General features: G+C 42.6%; 1 protein-coding gene across 2 annotated transcripts in view; it reads left to right on the top strand.

Moving 5' to 3' along the window:
• CDH4 (cadherin 4) overlaps positions 1-26,135 on the top strand; it is a 1,411,847-nt gene that overhangs the window by 1,351,202 nt on the left and 34,510 nt on the right. For both annotated transcript variants that reach the window (XM_033963168.1, XM_033963167.1), the window contains exons 10-11: positions 12,517-12,770; positions 20,296-20,438. In XM_033963168.1, the coding sequence (XP_033819059.1) occupies positions 12,517-12,770; positions 20,296-20,438 (397 nt within the window). The remainder of the gene's footprint in view (positions 1-12,516; positions 12,771-20,295; positions 20,439-26,135) is intronic.

Here is a 26,135-nt window from a genome sequence, read left to right as displayed (position 1 = left end):
AAATTTTCAAAAGGATGCCTAAAGTTAAGCACCCTGATAGAACGTGCTAAACATGAATTCTATAGTTGCAATTACCCGCATAATTGCTGTAATAGAATACTAGGCTAAGGCCCTCTCGTACAAAGCCATGCAGCAAATGCTCCGATTCCCATTCAATCCCTATGGGCATATATCACATCAGCTTGTGCTATCAGGATTTGTAAAAGAGGGTGTAAGTTGTCATTTGCACATGTACCTCTAGGCGTGAGCACTTGTGCCAGCTCAATGACTCAGTGCCTAACTGTTGTCCATTAATGCATGCAACTTGATGGTATTCTAGAACCTGTGTGTACTGTTCCTGGGAGTGCCCCACCTACCCCTCTCAGGTCAGTGTCCCTTTGCAGTTGCATAACTAAGGGCAGTTATGTGCATTATTGCTCACTGAAGCAAATTGGAGCCAGTTATGCCAACATTAGCGAAGAGCCAATAGCCTATGGTTGTTTAGGCCAGCAGGTATCCGATTAAACAGTTAAATTACATGCATAACTGCTCATATTCTGCAACAGTATGCACACATTTTTATGATAAGCATTTATTTGCACACATGGGTTTTTTTTGGGGGGTGCATTGTTTATTTATTTAAATATACATATATACACACAGTATATATATATTTTTTGAACAATAAAGCAGAAAATACAAATAAAGAGCTCACATTTACAGTGATCATCTCCCCCATTAACAGAGAAGTGCTTAAGCTCAACACAACAATCTGATGGATTTACTCTTGTGCCCCAGATTCCTCCTCTGCATATATAAAGAGACAAACAGTCCTCCCAGATCCAAGCCCCACCCCCACACTAGCTCATCACTCAACATCATTCAGCCTACATAGAACCTCTATTTAGAGCATGGCTACATGCCTTAGACCACCAAGCCAATCGGGTTTTCAGGCTAGCCCTAATGAATATGCATGGAGCAGATTTGCATGCCTATCACTTCAATTATATGCAAATCTCTCTCATGCATATTCATTAGGGCTAGCCTGAAAACCCAATTGGCCTGGTGGTCCTCCAGGACAGGGTTGGGGACCACTACCTTAGAGGGTATCTCCTATATGTATGCACCTCTTATAGCTTCTGGGCGAAGTTCCAGCTTCATAAGACTCCCACAACATCATGAAATGAAGTCTATTCCACCAATATCATATTGAGAGAGGGTCAATCTGAAGCCAATGGGTCAAAATACATTTTCCCCCAAGACATACAATTTTCTCAAAAGCAGTTTCTCGCCTACATCCCACGCCCCTAAGTGGGCTGGAGCACAGAAAATGAGACCATCAACAGAAAATTTTAGTGTGTGGCCCAATATCTACTGCAGAAAAGTAAACAATGCTAGCCAAAAAAAAACCAACAACCCTGTATTTGTGCACCCAGCCAAATGCCATGAACAAAAGAGTGGCATGGCTGTTCAGCCAGCAAGAAATGTTATCTTTTAAGAGAGATAGGCTGCGTGTAGAGTTCAGAAATGACATACCTGTGATTCTACACCCTGTAATACACTTGGCAAAGCATTTACTAGCTCATGGAGGGAAGTAATAATGCGCAGAAGTTTGGCTAATTCTCCATGCCACCTCTCTAAGATTATAGTGTAAACTTTAGGAGATTGGCTTTTCTTGAGCTCTTTATAAAACCAGACCTCAAGCATTCCCCTCTATTAAGTTACATATAAGACCCCCTACCTTAATAGAGGGACGCTGAGATGAGAGGGAACATAAGAATTGCCATACTTAGACAGACTGAAGGCCTATTAAGCAAGGTATCCTGTTTCCAATAGTGGTCAACCCAGTTCCCAAGTACCTAGCAAGATCCCAAGTAGTAAAACAGATTTTATGCTGCTTATCCTAGGTATAAGCAGTGGATTTCCCCAAGCCATCTCAATAATGGCCTATGGATTTCTCTTTTAGGAAATTATCCAAACCTTTTTTAAACCCTGCTAAGTTAACTGATTTCATCACATTTTCCGGCAAAAAATTCCCATACTCATGCACACTCTCCAACAAAGTTGGTAATGGCTGATGTGGATTAGTGAAAAATACTAGAAGATCATCTTCGAAAGCTGTAATCATAAAGTTCTAATTACCTACCATTAAATCACTGATATTTGGACCATGTTATGCCCCTATTGTTAAAATCACACTGGTTATCAATCACACACAGAATTACTTATAAAATTTTACTACTTACATTTAAAACTAAAACCACACATACCCCATCTTTCATTGATAGATTCCATATCCCTTATTGCTCTTCAAGAATTCTTCGTTCAAGTAATCAGCAGCTCACTATGACATACTTTTTATGATTTCATCGGAAAAAAAAATATTTTCAGTCACAGCTCCAACTCTCTGGAATTCATTACCCCAGCATTTACATCAGGGGTGTCCAACCTTTTGGCTTCCCTAGGCTGCATTGGCCGAAAAAAATGTTTTTGGGGCCGCACAAACATGCAAACACTGCAGCAAGACAGATGAGGGAGCCGGCAAGACGGTAAACACCCAGGGGCCGCAGAGGAAAACACTGCATCGCCCTCAACTGGGGCTTCACAAAATACTTCATGGGGCCGCAGGTTGGACACCCCTGATTTACATGAAGAGACCTGTACTGACAAATTTAAAATAAACCTAAAAACTTTTCTATTTACGGACGCTTATAATATGTAATTTCCACCATACGATAAAATTGCCTGAAGGATGAGCATTCTCACCCCTCCTCGTGTATTAATCCTTTTTGTTCTTCTTTCCTATAAGATATTGTATTTCTCCCCTCTCTCCTAGTTGTTTCTTTAAGTCCTGTTAGTATCTAGTCTTAAAAATGTTCCCCTAAATTTTAACGATTTGGAAATTTGATTGGTATTAACCGCTTTGGCAATTTTTAGGTGGTATATCAAATTTTAATTAGCCTGAATTTCCCAAAATAACAGGGTCTTTATACTAAGGCGCACTAGCCGTTTTAGTGAGCACTAAATATTAGCGCACGCTAAACGCTAACGCATCCTTAGACTATAATGGATGCGTTAGCGTTTAATGCAACAACTAGCGCATCTTAGTAAAAGGACCCCAATGAGTCTAAAGTGAGGATAAAAAGTAAAGGTGAAAGAGGGCATCCCTGATAGATTCCCTGTTGAATTGGAAAGGAGTCTGATAGCATCCCATTGTCCCAAACTTTTGCTTGCGGCACTGAACAGAAAACCGTGATCGCTCGAACAAACCAGAGTCTCATCTCATAGGCCTTCAATACACCATATTGAAATCCCCACACCATCCTATCAAACGCTTTTTCAGCATCAAAACTGAAGTGCAGGAATTTCCTTAATAAGAACAGACTCTAATGCGGCCAAAATGCTTCTCATGTGTTTGGAAATAGTCCCACCCCTAACCATTTGCACCTGCGGATCTGCAATCGCAGAAGGTAAAACCCTTGCAAGCCTATTTGCTAACACCTTAGCCAATAGATTTTGTCTCATAATTAAGCAATGAAATAGGTATATGATTCCAGACATTCCAGGACTTTTCCCAGGTTTCAACAAAACCATGAGCTTAGCAGTATTTAAATAGGACAGTAAACCCCCCTGATCAATTATGGTGTTAAACATCAAGGTCAAAGTGGGAGCTATTTCTGTTTTTTGCAATTTATAAAATTCACTCCTAAACTCATCCACTCCTGGGGCCTTTGTTGAATCGCTCATTCCACCTCATCTTGCTTAATACTTATCCAACATAGCTACATCTTCCGCTAACAACTTAGACAAATCCAAACTTGCAAGATATATATTACTATCTAAACCAGCGTCCCTTGGTTCTGCATACAACTTAGTACAAAAAAAGGATGACAATATGGAGTTTATTCCTGAATCACTATGTTACAGCGTCCCTTGATGATCTCCCAAAATTGCCTTCCTGCAGGGACCTGCGTTTCACCTCACTAATTTGGCCAACAAGCCACTACTCTTATTGGCATACCTGTATCACCTATATTTATAATAGTGAATGAATTTTTAATATATTTTGATGGATAAGTTCATTCAAAGCTTGTTGGGTCTCTATAACCCATACATTTGCCTTAACTTGGCCACCTGTTGTTCTAATCTCGTAATCTCCCGATGTTTCATTTTCTTCTGAAAAGAGGAATAAGCAATTATCTCTCCTCAAAGGACAGACTTAGCTGTTTCCCAAAATAAAATACAATTTGATCTACTTGATGCCCCTGGTTAGTCTCTTTAAAAAATATTCCATTTAGTCATCAAAAAAGAAAGGAGTTTACTGTCTCTGTGCAACCAGACAAGGAATGTCCACTGAGGACTAAAAGCCAAGTGGGTATTTTGCTGAATAGTCAGGGAGACCCATGCATGATCAAATATCTCCAGTGGGCCAATTATAACTGAATCCATCTCTGATACGAGTTCCCTTGATAGTAAGAGATAATCAATCCTGGACATGGTGTAATGCGACCGAGACAGGTGTGTATAATCACTTTCTGTAGGATGTAAAGTTCTCTACACATCCAAGTCCAAGAATGAACACAGTGTGTGAATCCCCCTCAAATATGACTGGAATCCTCTACCAGGGGAATGAGAATGGTCTAATAACGGGTCAACTGCTTCATTGAGATCTCCTCCTAGAATAATGAGAATGCTCCCAAAACGATGTAAATGTTTCAACAATAACACTTAGAACTGTTTTAAGAACACATTGGGAGTGCACAGTGGCGTACCTAGGGTATGTGGCACCCGGGGCCCATCATTTTTTGACAACCCCCCCCCCCCCCCATGTAAAAAATTTTTTTTTTTTTTTTGCAATAACCATGAAATGGAATAAATGGTCAGAATAGAAACAGGCAGTGAAAATTTTCTTTTATTGAACCTCATATATGTAACCATTATTCCAAACATAACATAACATAAATTATGTCTAAATTGTCATGACATTAGAAGTACATATGGAGTAGTTGCAGGTGATGCTTGGGACAGTTCTGATTGTGTTAGTTCGGTTTTATGTGTTTTTTGAATAGAAGGGTTTTTATTTCTTTTTGAAGGTTTTGCAGTCTGTGGTTGATATCAATTGGTTGTAGAGTTGGGGGTCGAGTGTTGCAGCTCGAATGGCTAGGAGGTTGTCGAACAGTTTTTTTCTTTTGACGTTTTTGGTTGGAGGGTGTGTGAATGGTGCACAAGTTCTCCTATGTCTGTTTGAAGTGGATTGAATTATTTAGCTGAAGAAATTAGTTACCCCCCCCATTCCACACACATTAATTCTCTTCCATTTTTGTTCCCATTATAAAAAACACTGATAAGTTCCCAGAAAAAAAATACATTAAAATAAGAAGTGAAAACAAAGGCCCCTACAGATGAGAACATAACATAAGAATAGCCTAACTGGGTCAGACCAATGGTCCATCATGCCCAGTAGCCCATTCTCATGGTAGCCAATCCAGGACACTAATACCTGGTCAAAACCCAAAGAGTAGCAACATTCCATGCTACCGATCCAGGGCAAGCAGACACTTCCCCCATGTCTTAATAACAGATTATGGACTTTTCCTCCAGGAATTTGTCCAAATCTTTCTTAAAACCAGCTACACTATCAGCTTTTACCATAACTTCTGGCCACTTCATTTTTAAGTTTAGATCTTTCCTTTCAAACAGAGACCTTGCTAGATGTCAAATACAGCACAAGGTAACTTCACATGGACTTAGCTGTGCAGGAAATGTGAATCTCCTCATACACCCACCATATAGTGCAAAAATGTGCAAAGGTCTGTTTTTTTCTTTCGATCACTACATAGCCTAATGCCACACAAGCAGCGCTGTTACAAACATATTCTGTAGGTCAATGCTAAGGATAACAAAGTTTCCTTCCTTGGACCAGAAGGAGATAAACCACTGGAAGAGATCCCAAAACAACACCCAAAGACCCACTCAGTGTGTGAATCAGTTGAGTGGAGTGGACTAACTGGGGGGTGGAAATGGGCCCGGAGTTTGCTCAGCAGAATTTCCCAGACCACCTCTTCCTCTCAACACATTGACACGCTGCCACCATCACCACTAGGAACACTTCACCGGGTACCAGCTATGCTATAAACTTTATAAAACACATTATTATATTTTCTTATAAAGCACATATTTTAACTGACCTCTCTGACATCCTCAGCCTTTCCATTCACAAAAATAGAAGGAAGAAAAGTTCCCATTTCCTGCTGTCTCATGTCCCCGGCCTATACAATATTTTTTTTCTGCAGACCCTTCAAAAGTCTGACCAAATCCTCGTTTCACTTGCATTATAAAGTACTGAGGATGCCATCTCTCCCCAATCCCAGGTCCTAAAGTCTAAGACAGTAGCGCAAACTAATGCTGCCAGATACAGGAAAAAAAAAATTTTGATTCGATTCAGCCCTATTGAATTGGTTTTTCAATTCGATTTTCCTGCCCAGTTGGGTGATTTTTTTCAAAACTCCTGGTGGGTTTTATAGCTTTTTCACCCCCTTTGGCTTCTCCTAACCACACTGGCGCTGTGGTGTAAATAAAATAAAGAAACAAAAAGGACTTTTCCTCTTTCTGTTAAATCCTAGCTCACGTTTGCAGTCCAACACCAGCTCTGGCAGGATACACATTTCAAATCTGACATATTATAATCACAAAACAGAAAATAAAATTAATTTTTCTACCTTTTGTTGTCTGGTTATATTTCAAATCTTGTTGGTCCAAGGCTCTGGTTTTCTTCTGATAACTTGCTTGCCAGGGTCTCCTTCTTTCTGCATGCTAACCATCCATCTGCCAACTCTGTCCTCCCTTTCCATTTCCCTTCCCTTCCCAGGAAGTCTGGTATCTTTCCTTTTTTTCATCTCCCTCCACAGATCCACCTTTTCTTAAATACCCTTTCATCCGGCATCTCTCCCTCCTTCCCCACCATCCCAGAGTCCACCATCTCTCCGTTTCTTTTCCTAATTACCCTCCTATCCAGTATCTCTATCCCTCCTCCACACCATCCCTTGTGTCCAATTTCTCTCCCTTTCTGTTCCTTCCCTCCCTAAATCCCATGGTCCATCATCTCTCTCCCTCTCCTCTATTTTCAGACCCATTATTTCTTCCCCCCCAAAGTTTGGCATATGCATGTCTCTTTGAACACCCCCTTCCCTCCGTGTACTTCTAAATCATGGTCCGCCCCCAAAGGCCTGTCCCCCCTTAAAGGTCTGCCTGTCCCACCTTGAAGGCCTGCACCCCCCTTGAAGGCCTGCACCCCCTTGAAGGACTGCACCCCCCCCCGAAGGCCTGCACTCCCTTGAAGGTCTGCACCCCCCCGAAGGCCTGTCCCCCCCCTTGAAGGCCTGTCCCACCCCCTTGTAGGCCTGTCCCCCCCTTGTAGGCCTGTCCCCCCTTTAAGGCCTGCCTGCCTGCCTTTCCCCCCCTTGAAGGCCTGTCTCCCCCTTGAAGGCCTGCACCCCCCTTGAAGGCCTGCACCCCCCCTTGAAGGCCTGTCCCCCCCCCCTTGTAGGCCTGTCCCCCCCCTTGTAGGCCTGTCCCCCCCCTTGTAGGCCTGTCCCCCTCCCCTTGTAGGCCTGTCCCCCCCTTGAAGGCCTGCCTGCCTTTCCCCCCTTGAAGGCCTGTTCCCCCCCTTGAAGGCCTGCACCCCCTTGAAGGTCTGCACCCCCCCCCCGAAGGCCTGTCCCCCCCTTGAAGGCCTGCCTGCCTGCCTGTCACCCCCTCCCCCTTGAAAGCCTGCTTGCCTGCCCGCCCACCCCACCCTGAAGGCCTGATGCCCCGACCCACCCCGAAGGACCGCTCGCCCCCCTGGCCTCCCCGCACCACCTATGAACAGCCGCAGCAGGATCGCGAAGTCAGCGTCAGCGATCCCTGCGCTGCTTCCTGCGCCACGATCCCGCCCCTCCTCTGACGTCAGAGGAGGGGCGGGATCGCGGCGCAGGAAGCAGCGCAGGGATGCTGACGCTGACTTCGCGATCCTGCTGCGGGCTGCTTCACAGGTGGTGCAGGAAGGTCAGTGGGGCGAGCGGTCCTTCGGGGGTGCCAGGGGACTGAACGGCAAGGCCGGGAACACCCCCTTAGGGCTGGTACCCGGGGCGGCCCGCCCCCCCCGCCCCCCCCTAGGTACGCCACTGCCTGGCAGAAAAGAAGACCCAACACTGGCAGAGCAGTGAGTTGTAAAGCCTGACCCCGGGAGCACCCCCTTATGATCTGCACCTGGGGCAGACCACCCCTGCTCCCTTTTTATGCTACTTGATGAAGCTCCTTGGGCAGCTTTAGTTGGGGTACTAAACCCGAGTTCCCTAAAAGAAGGACTCAGGGAGGGGTTGTGTCTGTAAAGGGATGGGTGAACTTGTACAATGAGGAGGGATTATGGGTGGGTAAGTCTGAGTAGGAAGAAAATGCAATAAAAATTTTTAAACAGGAAAGTTGTATTACTTGTTAGATTGACAACCGTGTTGGTCGTTCGTTCTCTTTGTTGATGCTAACCATTTTTGATTATCTTCTTGCTTGTGTACTGAGGTTGTCTAACTTGGTTTCAGAAATTTGATTGTATGCTTTCTCTATCACTAATAGAGATATTTATTTTTTAAAAAAGAATACTAGCGCTTAATGCTAGGTGTACACTTACCTATGAAAGTTCCAGCAGGGCACTTAAGCGCTATTTTGTAATACTGCGCAAAAGTGGCATAACACATAAATTCAAGGAGGGCATGATCATGTGTAAAGCATGGGTAGGACTGAGGCTGGGCTCCTGTTACATGTGTAACTTACAAAATGCTGTCCATCACATGCATCCCTGCTGCATTTACATGACCATATTTATGCCAAGTCAGATACTCTATCTACTTTGGCAGTGGCGTAGCAAGGGTAGAAGGCATCCAGAGCAGTAGCCCCCCACCCACCCATGCCCTCCTCTCTACCCTTGCTCCTTATGCACCACATTCGTGCCCTCCCTCCCCAGCGCGAGCAGCTTCTCCAGCCTGTTGTTTGCACTGGCTTTCCTTCTGATGCCACTTCCTGGCCCCGCGACCCAGAAGTGATTTCAGAGGGAGCTAAGCCAGTGCAAGCAGCAGGCTGAAAATATGTTATATGAACCCATATCCTATATACATGCAACATTGTCTCCACAACTGGGCCTAGCCTGTAATGAATATTTTTCACGCTGCCTTGCCATGTGTTAGTGCCTGTCCCTGGAATTCCATCAAAGTCCTACAGCAGAGGTGCCCAAAAGGTCGACTGCCGTAGATCGCAAAGACAATGCGAGTCAATCGCGGAGCCCATCCCAGGCTCCGTGATAAGCTTGCATTGCCATCGCATTCTACCTGCTTCCCGACGCGGTAAACAGAAGCCTGGCTGGCCCAGAACTTCCTCTCCAACGTCAGAATTGATGTCGAGGGGAAGGCTGGTCAACCCGGTGCTTCTGTTTACTGTATCGAGAAACAGGGAGAGCTCACAACTCAGCGGCTTGGGGGCCTGTTCTCCGATAGAAAGGGGGCAGGCAGGGAGACAGAAAGAAGGGAAACAGAAATAAAGAAAGGGGGGACAGGGAGACAGAAAGAAAGGGGGGGCAGGGAGAAAGAAAAAAGAAAGAAAGAAAGGGGAGGGAGCAGGGAGAGAAGAAGAAAAATTGGGGGAAGGGAATGAGGTCTGGAGGAGAGGAAGCATACAGGAGGCTGAAAGAAGGAAAGAAATATTGGATGCACAGTCAGAAGAAGAAAGTGTAACCAGAGACTCATGAAATCACCAGCTAACAAAGGTAGAAAAAATGAATTTTATTTGCAATTTAGTGATCAAAATGGGACCATTTTGAGAATTTATATCTGCTGTCTATATTTTGCACTATGGCCCCCCTTTTACTAAACCGCAATAGCAGATTTTAGCACAGGGAGCCTATGAGCATCAAGCACAGCTCCCTGCACTAAAAATCGCTATCGTAGTTTAGTAAAAAGGGAGGGGGTATATTTATCTATTTTTGTATAGTTCCTACTGAGGTGGCATTATATAAAGTCATTTGCCTTGACTTCTTTGAAAAAACCCCGGAATATAAGTGATAATTAACATTTTCTCTGCGTACAGTGTGCTTTGAGTTTTTTACACTTTTATTATTGGTAGATCATTTTGACTTGGTCATTTTTAAAGTAGCTCACAAGCCCAAAAAGTGTGGGCACAGTAATCCTTGATAATGAATTGACATCTCAAGATTAATAAGAAAATGCGTCTTTAAACTAAGAATGGTGGTTCAATATGAATTCTCTAATCAGAAAGCATTTCTATTTTTACTACATATGCACTTTTTATTGAACACATTGTTTCAAAGTTTCTGGACTGTAGATATATACTCCCCTTTCCATATTTGTGGGTTTATGATTCACAAATTTGATTATACACGAGTTTCTAAACCACCCCGCCTCCCAGACCTCTCAAAGTCCGTTGGTCCAGCAGTGAAGCAGGGCAGGAGCAGTCCTCCTACAGTACCGCAGTGGGAACTCACGGTAGCCATTTTTGATCGTGGCTCTGCACTGGGCAGGAGCATAGGCTCCTGCCCCGCCCCGCCACCAGAGCACCAGTCCCCAAAAGCAAGGTGTGGAGAGATCTGGGAGGCGAGGGTGGTTGATTCGGCCCTAAAGTTATTTGCTAATTTTTGTTGTTCATGAGGGGGCTGTGCCCCTCACCACCATGAATATGGAGGGGAAAGTACAATAAATTCAATTTACTCAAAATGTGACTGTTAAGCTCTTTGCTTGTGCTAAGAGATAGTCAACCAGTTCCCGCCCCCACGGGATCTCAGTGCTCCCACCCCCACGAGTTCTCTTCCTGTCCCATTCCTGCAAGCTCTGCCCTAAATGCACAAGTCTTTCGCTGTATCGGCCCAAGGGAGTGGATCAACCTTCCAGGCTTCCAGGCTAGAGTAGTTGCTCAGGCTGGCAAAGATTTTAAAGAGGTACCTGGGTGGAATGAGGGAGGGTGTAAGCATAACATGGGGGAATGGAGAGGTGCTGGCGTCCCCACCAAGATGACACGCAGGGTGGTCCCCCTCCCCCTCTTTACTACGCAACCCATTTATAGTCTGAATTTAGTCTCTATTCACTGGGAAAATTCAGGGCTGGAAATCAATCCATATTCCTAGTGCTAAAAGCTAGGAAATTAATACACTTTTGAAACTACCAAGTTCTGGGAGAAAGCATTGCTAATGAACGGAGATGTGTGATACTGCATAACTCAGTCTTTGTTAGCAATAAATGATGAGCAGCTTTGTTGATGAATACAAAGAATAACGAAAAGGATGTAAGTGGCTCTTTAAATATACCAACCAACTGAGAGATTGATTCTTTTCTAATTAAACTGAATATGTGTGATGCCCCTTAAGCATGGTACTATTGGAATTGGTACTATGTAAATTTCGGTGACAGGCCTGCCAGTAATGGGGTTCCAGGGATATTTGGAGGAGGGGGATTTATGTCCTTGAAATTATAAGAATTTGAAAGTTTTATTGGGGGACTGTATCACTTACTGTGTGACAAAATCCATGATTCCTGTGCATTGCACTTAATCTATTGAAGGATAAATCTGTTATTCCTGTAGTCTCTGTGGAATCGAATGGGAGACAAAATCTGTTATTCCAATAAACTGGTTCCTAACCTGTTGATAGATGAATCCTTTATTTCTGCTGACTCAAAATAGCTTACTAGAAGATAAATGACCTGTCCCTGGAGGCTCTCTTTAACCTATTGCAAGATTAATCCCTTTTTCCTGATGATTTTTCCTTTGTCCTAGGGACTAGGGCCATCTTATTATGTTGTCTGTTAACCTAATTTAATCTGTGTGAAATGCAAAATTTGCTTCTAAGACCATGGCATTAAAGCTATCTTTAAATTACATATAATTGGAAGGATTGGAGGAGATTAAATTACAACTTCTGGTGGAATTCTTTATGCCATATCTATAAAATGGAAAGGTTTATTGCATTACAAAGGGGATATTTTAAGAAGTTTCAGGATGTGTGGAAACCATTGACAAAGTATTGTAAAGATTAATTTGAATTTGTTTCCCTTATATTTATCAACTTAAGGTATAGGGAGGGGGGGAAGTTTATTATTATATGTTTTATATGATAATGGAATATATGGGAGGGAGGGATGGGAAAGGGGAAGGGATAAGAATTTATGAAATATATCAATGATTGTTTGTAAGTGATGTATTTATTGTTAATATGAATGAATATATTTAACACTTAATGTATTTTTGAAAATGAATAAAGAATTAATAAAAAAAAAAAAAAAACCTATCTTTAAATTAATTTCCAATTGGAAAGATTCTTATCAGTTGGCTTTGTTGGTCTTATTAGTGGATTCCTAGTGGTCTAAGTTACATTGCATTACTTTAAAATAAATTTATCTACCACATTTTACCAACTTGAGTTCAAAGCGGCTAACAAAAACCCAAATCGTCTTCAAAAATTCCATAAACTCTGTATCTAAATTGACATGTTATTTGTTTCAGCCAGTAGACTACGAGATGAACAAGGCCTTTATGCTGACAGTCATGGTGACGAACCAAGCTCCCCTTGCCAGTGGTATTCAGATGTCCTTACTGTCAACGGCTGGCATTACCATCTCCGTCATGGATGTCAATGAAGCCCCATATTTCCCGAATAGAAATGACCCCATCAAGCACTATGAAGGAGAGCCGGTGGGCAAAGTCCTAACGACATTTTCTGCCGTGGATCCAGACCGCTACATGCAGCAGGCTCTGAGGTGGGGGCAGGCCAGCACAAAGTGAAACTGAAACCAAGACCCAAACGCAGAAAAGATACTCTCAATCCAGCCCTTGGAAACCCCCAAGTCAGTCTGCTTTTCAAGATATCTTCAATGAATATTCATGAGATATATTTGCATACACTGTCTGCAAATATATCTCATGCATATTCATTGTGGGTATCTTGGAAAATAGACTAGCTTGGGGTTCTCTGAGGACTGGGTTAAGAAAACCTATTCTAGATTATGAAGAAAGTAGTTAGGCTGCTCCACTGACCACAAATTCTCAGGCCTCTTTATGTTAACAAATTGTTACCTTGCGAAATGAAACATTTCCTTGAAATGGATATGACTATTAAAAAAAGAGAATTTTCTTTTATTGAATGTTTCAAGTTTCAAGTTTAATTTTCATTTGATGAATCGCTTATAACAATATCTAAGCGATGTACAATTTAAAAACCATCAGAATGTGGTAATACATTTACTTTACGAAAGTTAGACAAGAGACAGACAAATTGGACAAACGGGAAAGAGTGGGAAGGAGGGGGAAAGTTACAATTTTGTTATTTGTTAGAATTTAACATCAAAAGGAAAGCACATTGGGTAATAATGGGGCAAGATAAGATAAAAAAATAAAAAAGAATGAAAGAACCTAAAATGTTACGTTTCATGAATCAAATGCATCTTGAAATAAATATGTTTTTAAAATTTTCTTAAAAGAGACAAGGTCTTTTTCGCTTTTAATAAAATTTGGAAGAGAGTTCCACAGTGTAGGGGCTTTCACGGAGAACATATCATTACGTCTTGTGCCTATGATTCTCAACGAGGGGACTGAAAGCAATTGTGATGAGGAAGATCTTAAAGAGCGAGAAGAGTTATATGGGACAATCATTTTTGATATAAATTGGGGTTCATTAAAGCTCAGTGTTTTGTATACCAAAAATAAAATTTTGAAAGTGATTCGGTGAGATATGGGGAGCCAATGTGATTTAATAAGTTAAGGGGTAACATGGTCGAATTTTTTTTGCTTTGTGAATTAATTTAACTGATGTGTTTTGGATAATTTGGAGTCGTCTCTTTTCTTTCTGGGTTATGTTGATTAGAAGAGAATTACAATAATCTAATTTAGAAATAATAAGAGAATGAACTAAGATATTAATTGATTTGGAATCTAAAAAGGTAGAAATAGAACGAAGGAGCCGTAATCTGTAAAAGCATGATTTAACTATTTCGCTAATGTGACTGTGAAATGAAAGATCTACATCGATTATTACACCAAGGATTTTCAGCTTAGAGACCGATTCTATAGGAGTATTATCAAGTACGAATGGTATTTTTGGAGTTATGTCTCCTTTCCAAGTGAAAAGCATTGTTTTTGTTTTTTGAGTATTTAGAACTAGTTTGTTATTGTTTAGCCAGTTTTTTATTAGTTCTAATTTGTCATTGATAATTTTTATTTCTTCTGCGTTTTCTGGGTTGAGAGGGTGCATGAGTTGAATATCATCAGCGTATGAAAAGGCTGTAAAACCTAGTGACTGTGAGATAGTGATAAGCGGGGATAGAAAAATGTTAAATAGAAGAGGAGATAGTATTGATCCTTGTGGAACACCATATGATGAAGAGAAGTTAGCAGAGTAGGCTTCATTGAATTTGACTCTCGAGATACGATCTGATAAAAAAGATGTTAACCATTTTAGGATTTGGCCTTCTATACCTAATGATTGCAAATGATTAAGTAGAAGTTCATGATCGATAGTATCGAAAGCTGCGGATAGGTCTAGAGAAAAGAGTGCTACAGATTTATGGTGATCAAGAAAGTAGTGTATAGTTGTAACGAGGCCGATCATTGAGTATTCAGTGCTGTGATGTTTTCGAAAGCCAGTTTGGTTGGGATGTAATGCGTTCGAGGATTCGATGAATTCTGAAAGCTGTTCAAAGACTAATTTTTCAGACAGTTTCATTAAAAATGGTAAGTTGGAAATGGGGCGGTAATTGGATGAATCGTCAAGACTGGATTTGAAATTTTTTATTATTGGTGTGACAATAGAGGTTTTCCAAGTGGTGGGGACGGTGGCAGAGGTGAAGCTATTTTGTATGAGCGATAGACTAAAAGGACCGAAATAAGGAAAAAATTTCTTTAGATAGAACGGTGGAAAAAGTTCTAAAGGAGAGCCTTTTAGATTGATTGATTTAAGATGTCTTTCAATGTCGTTTATGGTTGGTATTCTGAAATTTTAGTTTTAGTTCAGAGTGGTGTACAAATTTTCAATATTTTATAGGGAGACAAACCAGAATTAGAGATATGAATGCACTACATTCTGCAGGACAGAAGCAAGACTTTTGGACACCATCTAAGGGTGTGTATATACACTGGCACCAGACTTTTGGGCACCCAAATGGCTGTATCTAGAAGTCATCTCTGATGGAAGGTGCTGGGCTGGCAGCTATGAACTGCAGTTCTTTCTAACCCCCCTCTCCCTCCCCCCACACTCACACACAAAGACTTCTGATGCACGGTGCTGGGCCAGCAGCTGTGGGTGGCAGTCCTCAGAACAGAAGGAAGATCATAGCTACCTAGGCATGCTGATTTTGGGTTATGATAAAAACATAAGAATTGCCATACTGGGACAGACTGAAGGTCCATCAAGCCCAGTATCCTGTTTCCAATAGTTGCCAAACCTGGTCAGAAGTACCTGGCAAGATCCCAAAGAGTAAAACAGATTTTATGCTGCTTATCCTAGGAATTTCCCCAAATCCATCTTAATTATAGCTTAAGGATTTGTTTTAAGACATTAAACCTTTTTAAAACCCTGCTGAGCTAACTGCTTTCACTACATTCTCCGGCAATGAATTCCATAGTTTAATTACACATTGAGTGAAGAAGTATTTTCTCCAGTTTGTTTTAAATCTACTATTTAGTAGCTTCATCATATGCTCCCTAGTCCTAGTATTTTTGGAAAGCATAAAGGTGCGATTTATATCTACCCGTTCCACTCCACTTATTATAGTGCTCTGTAAGAGAAATTGGGTGCCCAGAGACTATTATACAATAGACTTTCGCCATGTGGCTTCAGGGCACCTAAATGGAGGTGCCTACTTAAAGTATTGCCCTAAAGAGAACACATGACAAGCCAAAGAACATTAGGTTTGCAGTGTAACAGTCAGTGCCATCAGCTTCTGTTAACTTCATGTGCACAAGTGAGCTTAGGGCTCCTTTTACTAAGGTGCGCTAGCGTTTTTAGTGCACACAGGATATTACCACGTGCTACACCACGTGCTACACGGTGATGGGATAAGTGCTACACGGTGATGGGATAATCGCGTGCCAGATGCCAGCGCGCTGACAATTTGGCGCAAGACAGAAGCGCGCGGGGAAAAAAATAATTTTTAAAGAGCTCCGACTGGGGGTTTGGGGTGGCAACCCCCCCACTTTATTGGTTAGTGTTCGCACTACCGTTGCGGGGGGGGTGTGGGGGGTGAAACCCCCCACATTATAGAGAAAATGGAACTTTCCCCGAAAAAAATCAGAAAAAGTTCAATTTTCGCTATAATGGAGGTTTCCAACCCCCCGAACTCCCCTCCAACAGTAGAGCAAACACTAACCAATAAAGTGGGGGGTTGCCACCCCAAACCCCCTGTCAGAGTTCTTTAAAAATTACTTTTTCCCCGCGGTGCTTCTGTCTTGCGCTGGATTGTCAGCACGCTTGCATCTTGCGCACCACTGACTATGAACCGTGCTACGCAGCTAGAGCTAACGCCAGCTCAATGCTGGCATTAGTGTCTACTGCGCGTGGCAATGTAGCGTGCGCTATTCCGCACGTATAATGCAGCTTCGTAAAAGGAGCGCTCAGTTTTTTAGCTATAGCAGAATTTTTTTTCTGTTTTGCCCTGGTCTTATAACTCAAAAGTGACCATGGAATACCACTTACTCAGTGGGTCTAGTTACATAAAATTTACAGCCAGACCTGAGCCGAGACCAATTAAAGCTCTCTGAACTTGTGACATCTTAAAATCATTAAATAATTCAGACACTTCAGTCAGGGACACTGCTGTCTGGCACAGAAAATGATTCTATTGACTCATGGCTGTTCCCCACTGCTTTTGGACATGTAATGAAACCTTGAAAAAGAGATTATCTTAGCTAACTACACGATTTTTCCTCATTTACTCCTTACTGAAATGTTGAGCTTGAAAGAATCTGGGTGGTTGCTTTGTTTCCCGGAGCCCTGATACAGAAAGATGTAAAACTGTCGACGTTATTAATCAGATGCCATTATCTTCAAATTATTTTGTTGTTGGTTTTGTAAAAATGGACATGCAATATCAACTGTGTTCCTGCAAAAACATCACAACAGCAATTATTTGAGCAGCTCGTTCAAAAACTGTGGCTGCATCAGCATCTCTCGCTCAGCTACTGAAAAATTGCAAGTCCTAGCCTGGGCCCAAATTGCAGGTGGTTGTGAGATAAGCTTCCAGTTCTCATCCTCAGGGGTTTGTGAGGATATCAAGTCTGAACAAATATTTGTGTCTGTGTGGCTACCAAGTACATCTGGATCCATTAATCATATATGCTTCCAGCCCTATGGATTAATAGAGGACAAGTTCACAGCAAGAAGTCATATGGGAGACCCTATAGACACATATGGTCTTATTTTCAAAGCACATAGACTTACAAACTTCCATAATAACCTATGGAAGTTTGTAAGTCTAAATTATTTATTCCTTAAATCATATGAGACTAAGAAAAGGTAATCCAGGAGCCTTTGTCACAAGAGACCATTTTCCGAGCAGTGTACTAATCTTTTTCAAAGTCCAATTTATTCCTGAGATACTGTGAATTATATTTAAAATAGTGGTTTACATGAGAAAAAGAAGAGGAGGCCGATGAGCTTAAACAATAACTAAACATAAATGACTAATACAAAAAAGATGATAGAAGAGGACAGTCCATTAATTACACATTTCTTTCAATGTAGGATGAGGGGAGGGACAGGAAAAAACAAAAGGTTTTGCACAGAGGCTTGGGATAAACACAGTCTGAAGGCTCAGAACATTAGGATTGTGGAAATGCCTGGATAAAGAGATTGGTCTTAAGAGCTGTCTTAAAATGTAAGAATGAAGATTCAGTTTGAAGGGAGAGGGGCAAGACCATTCCAGTGGGATAGAGCCATAACTAGGGTTACCAGAAGTCCGGGAAACCCAGACATGTCCTCTTTTTAGAGGACTGTCTGGGTGCCCAGATGGACTTCCTAAAACCCGGTAGTTTATCTGAGTTTTGGAAAGCCCCGACTTCCCGGACGCATCTGGAGGGCCTCTGAGTATGTGCAGATGACATCACATGCATCTGCGCATGCTCGGAGACCCTCCAGATGCGGCACAAAGGTCAGAAAACAAAGACAAGGCTTTGTGGAGGGCAGGGCTAGAAGCAGAATGGGGTGGGGCTAGAGATGTGACAGGGCTGGGCTGGAGGTGGAATGGGGCGTGACTAGGGAGTGGAACATTACAGGGCTATGTGTCTGGGTTTCTCCAAACAAAATTCTGGTAACCCTAGCCATAACACTAAAATATATGCTACAAACTGAGTCAAGACAAATTTGGCGATGGAATGAAATCATAAGGAGGTGCTATTTAAATGATCGAAGGGTACATTCAGAGGCATAGCTAGGGGGGTAGTGCAAGGGGAGCAACTGCTCCCCTAAATAGATTTTAAACAAAAACGGGATAGTTATGGTTAACAAGACAAAGAATGTTATAATGCCCCTGTATTGCTCCATGGCTCGGCCTCACCTGGAGTATTGCGTTCAGTTCTGGTCTCCTTATCTCAAGAAAGATATAGCGGCACTAGAAAAGGTTCAAAGAAGAGCGACCAAGATGATAAAGGGGATGGAACTCCTCTTGTATGAGGAAAGACTAAAAAGGGTAGAGCATTTCAGCTTGGAAAAGAGACAGCTGAGGGGAGATATGATTGAAGTCTCCAAAATCTTGAGTGGAGTAGAACAGGTACAAGTGGATTGATTTTTCATTCCGTCAAAAATTACAAAGACTAGGGGACACGCAATGAAGTTACAGGGAAATACTTTTAAAACCGATAGGAAGAAATATTTTTTCACTCAGAGAATAGTTAAACTCTGGAACGCATTGCCAAAGGTTGTGGTAAGAGCAGATGGCGTAGCTGGTTTTAAGAAAGGTTTGGACAATTTCCTGGAGGAAAAGTCCATAGTCTGTTATTGAGAAACATATGGGGCAAGCCACTGCTTGCCTTGGATCGGTAGCATTGAATGTTGCTACTCTTTGGGTTTTGGTCAGGTACTGGTGACCTGGATTGGCCACCGTGAGGATGGGCTACTGGGCTTGATGGACTATTGGTCTGACCCAGTAAGGCTATTCTTATGTTCTCATGCCTTGTTGCCATTTACCCCTCCCTGTTGAAACTGATTCCTCGACCTCACCAACCACACAGTAAAGCACCTTTCTCCCTTCCCTCCCCTTACTCTGGCATCTAGTAAATAAACTTACCCTGATTCTCTGGCAGCAGTCAGTGATTGACGCTGGCTGCCATAGGCCTTTCCTGAGCTCGGTCCACTGTCCTCTGATGCAATTTCCTGTTTTTGTGAGGGTGAGATTTGCTGAGGGAAGGCCCAAAGCAGCCCGCTTCAGTCACTGACCGCTGCATAGTAAGTCAAGGTAAAAGATTTTTAAACGCAGGGCAGGAAGTACAAGGCAGCTGGGGCTGGAACTGTGAGCTAAAAAGGGAGAGAGGAAGGTGGGAGAAGGAGATAGAGCTTGAACTGTGGGCAGATGGAAGAAGGGAGCTGGAACTATGATATAGTCAGAGGCTTCTGCAAGTAGATTGTTGGGGCATCGGTTGAATATATTGCTGCAAGTGGACAGTTTTTTCAAGAGAGTAGTAATGGTTGTTTGGGATAAAGGCTGGAAGGTGCTCCAGATTTGGTTTGCTGGGTTCGATTCTGGAGGTGTATGATTTGGTTGGGGAGTTATAGGGCCAATGACAGTGGCTTTTTTGGCTTCTGATTGTACTTTTTTAATCTGGTTTGGGAAAAGTCTGCTACGATTGGCGCATTAGCTTGGGAGTCAGTGTCTGAATGACTTAAAGTCAGGGGTGAAGTTGTGGTACGCATTAGGTGGAATAACTTTTTGATGTCAAAGTTATTGCTCTCACGCGATCGGTGGCCACTTGGAGTCTAACTAAGGTGCACTCTTTTAGGCCCAAGAAAACCCTGGCATAGAGTGCTCCAAAGGTTTCAATGCCTACTGACGCCTAAGACCACTTTAGGCACCACTAGGTGTGATTCTATAAAGGGCACCTAACTTGTGATTGACACTTATGCTCCTTGGTGCCCTCATATTATGCGTCATTTATAGAATCAGGGCCTGAGTGCCTTTCTGTGTCCACACATGTAGTTCTGTAAAAGATATTTGGATTGCAGGGGTCAGGCATGCTAAAACCTTAAAGAGCAGCAGGTAACTGAAAAGACTCCAATTGTTCTTTTTCCCTTTCTTATAGATACTCCAAGCTATCAGATCCTGCAAAGTGGTTGAACATTAATGCCACAAATGGTCAGATCACTACCACAGCTGTCCTCGATCGAGAGTCAGCCTACATTAAGGATGACATCTATGAGGCCACGTTCCTGGCAACTGACAATGGTGGGGGCTCCTTGATTTCACGTAATGCTTGGATAAAACACTAATGTGATGTGTTAGTGTGAATGATGCTCTGCCAGAGCTGTCACTGAAACTTAATGTATTTCTCAGGTTTTACAGTATTTACAAAGTTTTATAGGGGCAAAGAAGAGCCTGAATTAATGAAATATCTATTTCAGAGATTGTCAGAACATGTGCTTTTAAGACTTACATTAACACAGATAATATTTGATTTTGTGCTTCCACTCCCCTGCGTTGAGAGTCACCTGCTCCACTTTGAAAGATAAATTAATGCTAAACATTGAAAAGACTGGAATTTTGTGGGTGAGTAGGTGTCTGAAAATTCAGATGGATCTGGGCCCTATCAAGAATGAAGTAAAAATGCTTAGGAGCCCTTTTGGATTCTAAACTAATTTCGGATGTCCATGTATCTGCTATGAACTGGAAAACCAGGGTCACACTGCACAATGTTTTGCAATTAAGAACATAAGAAATGCCTCTGCTCGGTCAGACCTGAGGTCCATTGCACCCAGCAGTCCGCTCACGCGGCGGCCCAACAGGTCCAGGACCTGTGCAGTAATTCTCTATTTATACTCTTCTATTCCCTTTTCCAGCAGGAAATTGTCCAATTCTTTCTTAAACCCCCAGTACCGTACTCTGCCTTATAACGTCCTCTGGAAGCGCATTCCAGGTGTCCACCACCCGTTGGGTAAAGAAGAACTTCCTGGCATTTGTATTGAATCTGTCCCCTTTCAACTTTTATTTTTTGAAAGTTTGAAGAATCTGTCCCTCTCTACTCTCTCTATGCTCTTCATGATCCCCTCTAAGTCTCCTCTTCTCCAGGGAAAAGAGACCTAGTTTCTCCAATCTCTCAGCGTATGAAAGGTTTTCCATCCCTTTTATCAGTCGTGTCGCTTTTCTCTGAACCCTCTCGAGTAACACCATATCCTTCTTAAGGTACGGCGACCAATACTGGACGCAGTATTCCAGATGCAGGCGCACCATCGCCCGATACAGCGGCAGGATAACTTCTTTCGTCCTGGCTGTAATACCCTTCTTGATTATACCTAGCATTCTATTCGCTCTCTTAGCGGCCGCTGCGCAGTGTGCTGTCGGCTTCATTGACGTGTCCACCATTACTCCCAAGTCCCTCTCTTGGGTAGTAATGGTGGACACGTCAATGAAGCCGACAGCACAGTGCGCAGTGGCCGCTAAGAGAGCGAATTAAGTCCTTATCTTTGTCCACAGTGAACAGTGATGAATGTTGTAGTCCTTACTTGTCTGGAATCCTGCAAAGTTAATTTATATGAGTCATCCTAAAATGTTTTAGGTTGACTAAATCAACTCCAAAATTTAGAAGCAAAAGTAGTGACATGAAGTGTTAAGAAAGAGCAAGTATCACCTATCTTAAAAGCACTTCATTGGTTAAATATTGACTTGCATATTAAATTCTTTTTTTTTTATTCTTTATTCATTTTTAAACATACAATAAGTGTATCCATATGTTAAAACAAATTAATCATAAATATATCACTTAATAATCATCAAGAGTACAAATAATATGTTATTATCACCCATCCTTCCTACCCTTCCCATTATATAATCAAATAATTGTACCATATATAATAATAAGATAATAAAATTATCCCCCCTCCCCCTCCCCCTGTAAATTTAAGGGAAAAGATGTCATCTAATCAGTATAATATTTTGTTAATGGCTCCCACACATCTTGAAATTTCCTAAAACACCCTCTCTGTCTGGGTGCCCAGATGGACTTCCCAAGACCCGGTAGTTTATCTGGGTTTTGGAAAGCCCCGACCTCCCGGATGCATCTGGAGGGCCTCTGAGCATGTGCAGATGACGTCACATGCATCTGCGCATACTCGGAGACCCTCCAGATGCGGCACAAAAGTCAGAAAACAAAGACAAGGCTTTGTGGAGGGCAGGACTAGAAGCAGAATGGGATGGGGCTAGAGGTGTGACAGGGCTGGGCTGGAGGTGGAATGGGGCGTGACTAGGGAATGGAACATGGCAGGGCTATGTGTCTGGGTTTCTCCAGACAAAATTCTGGTAACCCTAGCCATAATACTAAAATATATGCTACAAACTGAGTCAAGACAAATTTGGCAATGGAATGAAATCATAAGGAGGTGCTATTTAAATGATCGAAGGGTACATTCAGAGGCATAGTGCAAGGGGAGCAACTACTCCCCTAAATAGATTTTAAACAAAAACGGGATGGTTAACAAGACAAAGAATGTTATAATGCCCCTGTATTGCTCCATGGCTCGGCCTCACCTGGAGTATTGCGTTCAGTTCTGGTCTCCTTATCTCAAGAAAGATATAGCGGCACTAGAAAAGGTTCAAAGAAGAGCGACCAAGATGATAAAGGGGATGGAACTCCTCTTGTATGAGGAAAGACTAAAAAGGTTATATATAAAATCTTTCCATTTTATATATATGACATAGAGAATTCCACCAAAAATTATAATTAGTCTATTCCAGTTTTTTCAGTTATAAGTAATTTGTTGAATGGCAACCCCAGTCATTATAAGTAATAATTTGTTATTATTTTAAGAGATCTGACTTTTTGCTCTCATTGCCATACCAAACAACACAGATTCATATGACAATGCCACTGGATTATCTAATAAACAATTACAGTCAAACCTCGGTTTGCGAGTGTTTTGCAAGACGAGCAAAACACTCAGCAAACTTTAGACTCGCAAACCGAGTGTTGACTCGATTTGCCAGCAACCCCCCCCCCCCCCCCGATAACCGGCATCGCTCCCCCTCCCGCTCGCAAAGGCCCCTCGCTCCAACCGGCAAACCCCCCCCCCCCCCGCACGAACTGGCCCCTCCGCCCGAACAACTTAGACTTACCCCCCCCCTTCCCATCTAGCGCAGGCACAGATTGTGTGCCTAGAAGATCTTCCGGCTTCTGCCTGCCTGCCTTGAGCATGCATCTGCGCATGCTCAAGGAGAGAATTAGAAGTCCTTGAGCATGTGGAGATGCTGATCTTTGCTTGGAAGTTGAAAGCCACCTAGCAATCTGAGAACATAGGCAAATTGAAAATGGCGCCATTTGCCTATGTTCTCAGATTGCTGGGTGGCTTTCAACTTCCAAGCAAAGATCAGCAGTGTGAACTTCCTGATGAAGGGGGTTCAACCTTTGAAACGGAGCACCGTTGGATTCAGATTCATTTAGCACACAGATTTTCTGGATCTTTAGTGTACTCGACTTGATTTTTGGCGTTTTCCTGATTCAAGTTTCAAGTTTATTTTATACCGCCCAATCGGCCTTCTAGGCGGTGAACATAGTCTTAAAAACATATATGGAATAACAATACATCCTTTAAAACAATAATCATTATTAAAAACATTTAAAAACAATACAAAAACAAACAGAAACAAAAAAGGGAAGAAGGGTAGAGCTACAATTTATCAAGTAAAAAGAGAGAACATATAGGGAAAAAACAAAAGGGAGGGTATTTAAAGGTAGAATAAAACTATGTAGCCCTAAAAGGGCATTTAGGTCTTGAAAGCATCAAGAAAAAGAAATTGCATCAGAGGGAGGTGGGACAAGGCAGAGGGAAGACCCAGGGCCGCCGAAAGCAGTCTGCTGTGTATGCTGTTGTTACCAGCAAGTAAGGTAATGTTTAGAGAGCTACAGGGGAAGGAGGAGAGAGGAAAGGGAGCAATGCTGGAACATAAGAATAGCCTTACTGGGTCAGACCAAAGGTCCATCAGGCCTAGTAGCCCATTCTCACAGTGGCTAATCCAAATCACTAGTACCTGGCCAAAACCCAAAGTGTAGCAACATTCCATGCTACCAATCCAGGGCAAGCAGTCGCTTCCCCCATGTCTTTCTCAATAACAGACTATGGGCTTTTCCTAAGGAAAATTGTCCAACCCTTCTTAAAACAAGCTACGCTATTCACTCTTACCACAACCTCTTGCAATGCGTTCCAGAGCTTAACTATTCTCTGAGTGAAAAAATATTTCCTCCTATTGGTTTTAAAAGTATTTCCCTGTAACTTCATCGAGTGTCCCCTAGTCTTTGTAATTTTTGACAAGAGTGAAAACTCGATCCACTTGTACTACTCCACTCAGGATTTTGTAGACTTCAATCATATCTCCCCTCAGCTGTGTTTTTTCCAAGCTGAAGAGCCCTAAGCTAGGGAATAAGGGCTGGAGAGAGAAGGGGAGAAATGTTGGACCGAGGGAGGGGGGGGGAGAAAGCTTAAGTTTTTGAAGCAAGGTGCTGCCAGGGGGGATGCTGCCATCGAAGTTGGCTAATGGTGACATAACCCTATGAGCCAGCCCTGCCTCCTCTTAACTTCCTTTTGTTTGGTTATAAGAGATAAATATGATATTGCTGAGATAGCTGCACAGAAGGGTTTTCTGTTGAGATGCTGCTAATGCACTGCAGGGCTGAGCAATTCCCAAAGGCAATGAAAGTTTCATTTTATGGCCTGCAGCAGTAATAACAGATATCATTTACATACTGCCATTACTTTGCACAAGGATGTACTGTTAAAAGTCTTCCTCTCTCAAAGAACTTGCGGTCGCAGATGGAGACATTATCCCAGGGCTCAATTTCTAAGTCCCTGTACTCTTGCATTCTGTTGCTTAAGGGTGACAAAGCATTACAGAGTAAGATGCATGATATCCACACATTATCCCTCAAATTAAAAGTGCTAAAAATTGTGTATGCCAATTTGGAAGTGTGCCCAATTTGCACATGCAATTTAATTAATGAGCCAATTAGTACCGATAATTGGGATCTTAACAAGCAATTATTGGCACTAATTGGATTTAATTAATATGTACAGTATATATGTAAATTAAGGCATGGGGGCAGACCATACCGATTTGGATGCGTCGTAGGGAAGAACTCAAATTTAAATCGATTATCTCTAAGTTTATTTGGCACTCCAGAGCTCCGCGTATTAGCATGGCGAAACTAATGTTGGATAAGTCTGATGGTGGGCTGAATGTCCCTGACATTCGTCTTTATAATGTAGCTGCGCTCCTGCGTTGGATACATGAAGGGTACTCGGGGTGCGAACGATACTCTCCCCCGGGATGGGTGGAGGGTTGGTCTCACCCTTTTCAGTTCATGAATTTGCTTCACTCCCAATCCGATCCCTCCCACCGGTATAGAGTTCAGCTGCAATCTCTGTGGCCTTTACGGCAGGCCTGGCGTTGGTGGCGGCGACGACAGGGGCTTAGCACCGCGGTGTCTCCATTTCTTCGTTTCTTGGGTAACTCAAACTTTCAACTGGGCTGGGGGACGTCCGTGTTTCAGGGCTGGGCTTCTCGAGGTTGTACGGTCATGGCGCAGTTGCTTGAGTTGGATTCCCAGACTTTTCCCTCTTTTTCACAGGTTCAGAGGACCTGGGATTTCCCCTCTCACTTTTTGTTTTCCTATTTTCAGCTTCGCCATTACTGGGAGACGGAACGCAACCGATGTCCTGGAGCGTGGTCGTTTGGACGGCTTGACACTCAATTTCTTTCCACCCCGGATTCTATGAATAAGCTTTCCCACTGGTATAAACTTTTGAAGCTCTCGAGTCCCACCGATGGGATTTCTAGAGTAAGAGAGGTCTGGCAGGGCGATCTGGGTGTATCCATTGATGAGCATCAGTTTCGGGAGTGTTTTATCACCCTTTATGCTTTCACTAAATCTGCTGAGTA

This window comes from Geotrypetes seraphini, chromosome 11 (genome assembly GCF_902459505.1).
Source record: "Geotrypetes seraphini chromosome 11, aGeoSer1.1, whole genome shotgun sequence".
In the NCBI taxonomy this organism is placed as follows: Eukaryota; Metazoa; Chordata; class Amphibia; order Gymnophiona; family Dermophiidae; genus Geotrypetes; species Geotrypetes seraphini.
This window is presented reverse-complemented; position numbering and strand designations above follow the sequence as displayed.